Source organism: Lolium perenne, chromosome 4 (genome assembly GCF_019359855.2).
Source record: "Lolium perenne isolate Kyuss_39 chromosome 4, Kyuss_2.0, whole genome shotgun sequence".
Lineage (NCBI taxonomy): Eukaryota > Viridiplantae > Streptophyta > Magnoliopsida > Poales > Poaceae > Lolium > Lolium perenne.
This window is the reverse complement of record NC_067247.2, coordinates 64,533,181-64,541,402: the sequence shown is the minus strand read 5'-3', so window position 1 is coordinate 64,541,402 and position 8,222 is coordinate 64,533,181. Positions and strand designations below refer to the sequence as shown.

Here is an 8,222-nt window from a genome sequence, read left to right as displayed (position 1 = left end):
AACCTAATAGACTGTTAGCAAATCTAGTAATATAACTTAGATTTTATGAAATCAAGCAGTTATATTATTTCCCGAAACTGAAATCTTTCACAAATTTTATTTCAAACATGGTTTTGACATTGAAGTTGAAAATGACTCAAATGACTATAAAACTATTTTTGGTCAAAGGCAAATTACAAAAATGTTATTATGCATATAATGCTTTATATGTCTACTTGGGTATTGGTAAAAATAGGCTTTAAGTTATTTTGGGTAAAACAAGTGTGTCAACATTTTGAAAACTAAACCTTCGGATATTTTCTTGTAGGGCCATTTGGCAAACTTTCAAAATGATTTTATGTTTAAAGAGAAAACCAAAATCGAATAGTTTGAAACCCACTTCACAAGGTTAAGAAAACAATTCTAATTTTTTTTTGTTTCTTCTAAAATAAATAAGATATAGGATATGAATTATATTTTCTCCTTTGAATCAAGTCCTCCAAAGTTTCTTTTTATTCATAATTTCCAACAAAGTCAAGCAATTCAATCAAGTTAATTTACTAATTTAACAATCCAAAATCTAAAATATTTTGGGATGTTACATTCTCTTGGCTCTTCGGGAGGTGGCCTGGATGCCAGTATAAAGGCCTGAGTCGCCATGTATCCAGCTTCCGGTTTTTTTGGGATAATATTTCCTCTTGTGTCTATCGACATAAAAGACATATCGAGGTTCTAGATCAGGTGTTCCCTCTCGCCCTCAGGTATATGTTGCAGCCGAGATCTTCCTCTATTACGATCTTCTCTATGGTTATCTCCCGAAGTTCATGATTGTCGACTCTGCTCAGCTCTTCGCCTACTTGACGCGGAGGCTGCAGCTTTTCTCTGCTCGAGTATCACCCTTTGTTTTTCCAACTCTCGGCCAGCACGTGCGAGTCTATATTGATGTGCTTGCAATTCCTCGACCGTAGCCGTGGTGGTCATCGGATCTGTTCCATTCAAAGCTCTTGATGTTCTATCCCAAGATGCTTGTGAAAGTTGTAATCTTTGGCGAGGTGTAGGCCCGACATACTTGCTACCCAAACCTCGCGTGAGATCAGCGGGATCGACGTATGGATTTCCCAAATCATCGAAAGCCTTTGATGTTTCGTCCTCTTGACGACTTTGCTCACCAATCACGCAGACTTGATGGTATGTTCCCATTGTATGTTCATCTTCGGGGTCGGTGACACCATCGTAACGATCGGCGAAGACCCCCACCCCCCCGAATAAGGGTAGATTTGTTGATGAAGCTGAAGCTGTCGACACTTTCCAAGTCGCTGTCCAGATCGGAGTCCGTAAACGACCCGAAAGACATCCCGCCGAACAGATTGGCGAGATCTCCGCCGACGGCGGGCTTGATGCTGCTTGTCGATGAAGTTTCGCCATCGCTCAACTTGGTTGACGATGATGATCCTGGGAAATCGGGACCAACCGCTAATGGTCCCGAACAGATCGGTGCCGCTAAATGATGTGATCCTTCTCTCCCGACGCAAAAGTACAAGCTCCCGAACTTCATCTCCATTGGCTCTTCCAGATAGACATATGCATCCAAACGCGCGGGAGGGTGAGAAACAAAATCAACGAGACCAGTTTTGATATGTTTACCTTCGTCCATCGAACACATTGCTTGCCACCGAAGATGTCGACGATGTTGAACGTGCCATCGAGATCAGCTCCTTGTCGCCTCTAATTCCCACAGATGGCGCCAATTGACAAGGTATTAACTTGTCAATGCCTACAAGTTGTAGACTAGGGTTTCGTAGAAAGTAGAGGGCAAGTACATCTCGAAGGTTTCAGCCGAAAAGGTACTCGACTGCTAAAAGCTAGGGTTGCGTTGACAATGAAATCGATCCTTTCTTTCTCCCTCGACTCCCCCTTATATAGGAGGCGGAGCCGAGGGTATCGTGATGTACAAGTTACAAACAAAGAGAGACTCTTTGAGTTCGTCTCATATTGGTTACAAGTCTTTATTCCTAATACAAATCTATCTTTCCATATCGACACTTAATTGGGATTCCGGGCTTCATATTCTTCGAGTCATGTGCCTTTAGTAAACCCCGGGTACCTTCTTCGGCAGACCCATTGGGGATGCCTATGTCAGTAGCCCCCGAGATTTTGCTTGAGTCGGGAGACTCCACCGCTGCGCCTCGGTGTTGTAGTTCGACGCCGTGGCCGGATTGCTCGGAGTTCATGCCTAGTGATGGCGGCACTGACGGAGATGTGCCCGTCAATGGAGTCGTCCCCGATGGTGGAGAACCAAGCGTGCCGACTCCCACTCCCTTCGCAACTTGACAATGCAGCTCGCGCACCGCCAAACCAAGGTCACCCACCTTGCTCTCCATAGCGGGCTTCCATGACTCAAAATTGGACTTGATTTCGTCGAGCTCTGGCTTGAAGGTGTCAACCGAGCTCTTGATGGACTCAAGTTCCGGCTTGATGTTGGACAGGGTAGAACGCAGCTCCTGCATCTCGCTTTCCCTGCGCTGCTCGCCCTCCGCAATGAGTTTGGCCAACGAATCGAGTGTCATCGCCATGGTCTCAAGCCTCTTCGAAGTATCCCACCTCGTTTGAGCTTTCTCCATCTCCAGTTTGATAGAGGCAATCTGTCGAATAGTTGGCGGGCGACGGCTTCGCCTTCACCCCAAATTCGCAGGCGCCCTTGAAGGGACTTTGTGTTGATCTATGAGAGATCAACGCCAAATCGCTAAGGAGGCAGTAGGTTGGAAAAATCGGAAAGTTTCCGCTTCATTTTCATCCCTAGTAAAATGCACTAGGCAAACAGGTCGCCACTCCGGCGGCGAATTCCGGTAGTGGTAGTAAATAAAATTGCGATTTGATTTGACCATGATCAGATCTGTGCCCGATGAATCTAGCAAAGTCCTCTCGACGGCTCGACCTCACCATCTCTGACTTTTTCTTGCACAAGGAGCCAAATGCTAGCACATAGACCAGACGAGTAGTGCACTGGTGATAGCCTTGCATTGTTTGGCTTCTTACCGGCGCCAAATGCTACCACATGCACAGGATGAGTGTACATTGGCCAGGCTACTAGCAGCCAGTCGATTAAAATCATATCAAAACAAGACTTTCTCCACACAATATTGTTTTATGGGAATTCATCCTTTTCAGTCACATCCCACTTTTTGGATATAAAGTCGCCGGTCTCGGAAGTGCAGCGATTGCAATCAGACTGTACGTGCGTCGTTTTTGTGTACTGTACTACCATAACATTGTTGTTGCTTCTGCTTCAGTGCTCCTGCGTGTGTGTGTGGAGAGGGAAGGTCGATCGAGGTCAGCCATGGCGAAGGGCCACGTGATGGTGCTGCCCATGCCGTGCCAGGGCCACGTCACCCCGCTCATGGAGCTCTCGCACCGCCTGGTGGACCACGGCTTCCAGGTCACCTTCGTCAACACCGAGGTGGACCACGCGCTCGTGCTCGCCGCGCTGCCCGAGGGCGACGCCGCGGCGGAGGCGCTGCGCGGCATCCACCTGGAGTACATCCCAGACGGGCTGGCCGACGACGAGGACCGGAAGGACCTCAACAAGCTCATCGACGCCTACTCCCGCCACATGCCGGGATACCTGGAGGCGCTCGTCAGGGAGATAGAGGCTGCCGGGCGGCCCAAGGTGAAGTGGCTCGTCGGCGACGTCAACATGGGGTGGTCCTTCGTGGTCGCCAAGAAGCTCGGCATCCGTGTCGCCTCCTTCTGGCCGGCGTCCGCGGCGTGCCTCGCCATCATGCTCAAGATCCCCAAGCTGATTGACGACGGCGTCTTAAACGATAAGGGTACACAACGGGAACTCAATCCTTCTTTCTAGTTCCATGATTCCATCTGCTCTTGCCTCGTTAACTGGGGTAGGGCGATTTCTCAACGTGCTGCAGGGTGGCCGGAGCGGGAGGAGACGCTGCAGCTCGCCCCCGGGATGCCGCCGCTGCACACGTCGCTGCTGTCGTGGAACAACTCCGGCGCCCCGGAGGGGCAGCACATCATCTTTGATCTGGTGTGCCGGAACAACAAGCTGAACGACCTCGCCGAGATTGTCGTCTGCAACTCGTTCCAGGAGGCAGAGGCCGGCGCGTTCAAGCTCTTCCCCAACATCCTGCCCATCGGCCCGCTCTTCGCCGACAGCAAGTTCCAGAAACCCGTCGGCAACTTCCTCCGGGAAGACCAGAGGTGCCTGAAGTGGCTGGACGCGCGGCCCGACGGCTCCGTCGTGTACGTGGCATTCGGCAGCATGGCCATCTTCGACCCGCGCCAGTTCCAGGAGCTGGCCGAGGGGCTGGAGCTCACCGGCCGGCCGTTCCTGTGGGTGGTGCGCCCAGACTTCACCGCCGGCCTCAGCAAGGAGTGGCTCGACGACTTCCGGCAGCGCGTCGCCGGCGCCGGCATGATCGTCAGCTGGTGCTCCCAGCAACAGGTCAGGCCCAAACTCACCTCACATGCGCACGCACCGACCCACCTTTCTCAGCAAAACAAATCTCTCACCTGCATGCGCCGCCGTACCTTGACGTATTGTATTTCTACTTGGTTCCGTCAGGTCCTGGCGCACCGTGCGGTGGCGTGCTTCGTGTCGCACTGCGGCTGGAACTCGACGTTGGAAGCGTCACGGAATGGCGTGCCGGTCCTGTGCTGGCCTTACTTCTGCGACCAGTTCCTCGACCGGAGCTACATCACCGACGTGTGGAGGACCGGTCTCGCGGTGTCGCCCGGCGAGGATGGCGTCGTCGCGAAGGAGGAGGTGAGGAGCAAGGTGGAGAAGATCATCAGTGACCCAGGGTTCAGGAAGAGGGCAGGGTGGCTGAAGGACGCGGCCTCGGAATGCGTCGGCGATGGCGGCTCGTCGTACAATAATTTCACAAGATTCGTGGATCTTTTGAGCGAATGAACGAGCAGCAAGCTGTGTATATACAATAGTTTGCCCTGTGGTTCTGTGATGGCGGAGTTCTCCAAGCTTACTGTTTTATCAACTATTATATGGATCAAAGTCAATCATGGTCGGAGTGCTTGCCATGTGAACCTATATTGTCCCATTGTAGACCATTGAGTGGCGGAGCAGCCACGCTATGGCTAGGGCTGGGTGTGTGGTCACATGACTATACAGTTTTTCACTTACACAGGCAGAAATCATTACAAAAAATTTATATAAATACATGTATTTGGACCTCTCAACCCCACGACAGTACCAACCAATCTTGGTTCCGCCACGACTCCCTCTCGCCCCCACGTGGGGGCGGCGGGGGAGGAAACCATAGACGCCGCGCCTCCTACCTGCCCCTCCACCTGCCTTCTTCCTTCTCCGCCGCCGCCAAGGGGCGCGCCCAGGCAAATTCTGGCCGGCGCCGGCGGAGCCTCTCCTCGTCCCCCTGTTCCCTTCGAACCGCTTTGGCGTCCGGCGATGGCGGCGGATGACCGGCAAGGAGGGCTTGGGCGTGGTGCTGCCGGGTACCACGGCGCCGCATCGGTGGTGCGGCGGACGGCATCGACTCTTCTTCAGGCGGATCTGCAGCGTTGGGGTGGGGTCTGGCTGGTGAGAATCGGGCTCCAATTCGTTCGGAGCCGACGATGGTGGTGTCCTCGGGCGTCATAACCTTGTTGAAGGCATCGTTGCTACAAATCCGACCTCAACCTCTTTGTTCGGGGGTAAACCCCAGATTTGGATAAGGATCAGATGATGGCGGCACCTCTGGTGTCGTTTTCCCTCTTGAGGGCATCGTTTCGGAACAAGTGATACCTGGAGGAAGTCATCTGGCGGAGCGGTGTTCCATCTACTGCACCGATGTTGGCGGATCTCGGTGGCATGGTGCATCGGAGCCTCGGAGACGAACGCAGCGTGATGGATGTGCGCAGGATGGTGGTGTCTTCTGGCGTCGTGGTGGCGTTGGTGGCAAGCCTCGCAAGATCATTGCATTGATCTCTCCTGAAGATGGGTATGCGAAAGACGGTGGCGGCGAGGACTTCTAGAGCATGTATGATGGTACGCGCCGAGGGTCTGCTAGAGCGGTTGTGCCACATGCTCTCCATTGGGCGACTTGTCGAGGTCTTCGGTTTTTTGATGATGCGCTTTGGTGTGATGTCAGGGTGTTGGCTCTATTCATTGACCCCCCTCCTCATCGGTGATGTAGAATTAGCGAGCTATCGTTAGTTGTGATGGCTTCGGTTCAATCTTTGTAATTGTTCTTGTAAGGGGTTGTGAATAATCTAATAGAAAACCTTGTGCAGCCCTTAGATGCAGAAGCTGGGGTGACATTTCCCTCATTTCAAAAAAAAAAAATTGTCTACTTAAACTGACTACATAAGGTGACTGTCCTAGCTCCGTCACTCCATAGGTGTTCGGAAATATGAGATTAGTGTCCAAATATGATTTATTTTGTTAGGGACATCTGTGATATATTCCACAAAATAATGATTATGGTTTGTGTTTTCGATCAGGCACAAGTCAAAGTGAAATAATGATGTTGTCAGTTTCTGTGCTATCAGCTGTGCAGCTGGACTTTGCTTTCAAATACTTGGGGTGCTCATGTGACTTATTCTTCTCTTAAGAATTTAGACCCGGCTGTTTTGGACTGCAAAATGATCAAATGGCTCGATCCTTAGACTTATTTCTCATCTTACTAAAGTAGACCTCCCTCACAGCATGGCGGTCGAGATCAATGGTGATGTGATCAGTCGCCCCGGTATCCAAATACTAGGTGGGTCGACGTTGACGTTGTAGCTGGCGTGAGCGAGCTGGGCAGAGGGCTCGTTGTCGTTGTAGGCGGGGTTGTAGAGGTTGTAGCACTGCATCACGATGTGGCCGACATTGTGACAGATCTAGCACACGGGGCGTGCTCCTCCTAGCGGGTTCTGCCCGCCGGCCTGGCCCTGTCCACCGTAGCACTAAAAGAAATCTGCTAACTTGCGACCCTCCATATTGGTCATTGGATGGTCATTGTCCATTATTTATGACCATGATATGACCAAAAACTGTTGGTCGGCAGTTGAGCGTCACTATCGGATTACAACGACCTTTATTTTGGAATGGTCATGGACAATTGCGACCAAGTTTGATGGTCATAGATTCTATGACCAAAAATTTGGTCATGTGCGATCTAACCTATCCACGTTAGATCCTACGTGGATAGTCCTACGTGGCAAATTTACGACCAAATAAAATGGTCTTAATTCAGAATCAGCCCAATCCAGTTTAGCATCGTACATGGGCCAAGCCCAAATTTTAGCCCATTTATTTATTATTTTGGTCAATTCTTGTCATAATTAGACGGGCCACACAACCTTGATATAGTCCACTTCATTCAGCCTTTTTTCTACGCGTACAGTGTTCTGGTCCAATATTGTTTGGGCCGAAGCTGTTTTAGAGCCAAAATATTATTTGGTCCAGCAGAAACAGAAAATTACCAAACAGTACAAGAAAAATATTATTTGGCCGTAGCCTCTTTTATGGGTCAACCAAATATTCACTTCATCTGTTACAGGTACACACATCCACAGTTATCCGCACAATAACATAAATCCAACGCCTAACTACAATAAAGAACTGATACACATGCCATCCTCGATTTTCTTCCAGGCAACGAGCTCAGGCCTTAATCCAAACTAGCTCTAAAACTGTGGTGCACATTCCAGGCATCTTCTGATCTTCTGTCAAAGGAGCAAGAGGATCAACGATCTACATAAACTGCAAGTGAAATATAGTTGGAAGTTAAATGCCTACCAAAGTGCCAAAAAACGAAATTTATCTACCAGGGAACTAAACTACTTCAGGATCTTGACACTAGAAAAACATCATGCATGTATTAACAGTACATAAAGTACGAACATAAATGATATAGCCACTCACACAATCATCATTATATGATCTGTCGACCACCACATCTTTGACGGAAGAAGCTGCCAAAATCATACTGCCTCCATAGCAAAATAAGCATCACATATTTGTTTAGATACAAATGTATCTAGACGCATTTTTGTTATAGATACATCCGTATTCAGATAAAGTTGCAACGCTTATTTTGGAACAGGCACATTGAAACATGTACTATGCAAACAGATTATATACCTCACGACACCAGTTCAGTTATCATTCCATTAATTGTATATGAAACAATGAGACCCACCTCATACACTCAAACAGATCCTAATGCAAAGATATTTAGACCATAGCAGATCTACCAAATAATAAAGGAAAATAATGAAGACTTATC

General features: G+C 49.5%; 1 protein-coding gene across 1 annotated transcript; it reads left to right on the top strand.

Annotated features, from left to right (window-relative positions):
- The first annotated feature begins 3,195 nt into the window (after positions 1-3,195).
- On the top strand, positions 3,196-5,037 carry LOC127292779 (UDP-glycosyltransferase 83A1). The gene is made up of 3 exons (XM_051322234.2): positions 3,196-3,806; positions 3,903-4,438; positions 4,559-5,037. Exons 1-3 carry the CDS (start codon positions 3,317-3,319, stop codon positions 4,904-4,906), a joined length of 1,374 nt encoding a protein of 457 aa, XP_051178194.1. The 5' UTR covers positions 3,196-3,316; the 3' UTR covers positions 4,907-5,037.
- The last annotated feature ends 3,185 nt before the right edge of the window (positions 5,038-8,222 follow it).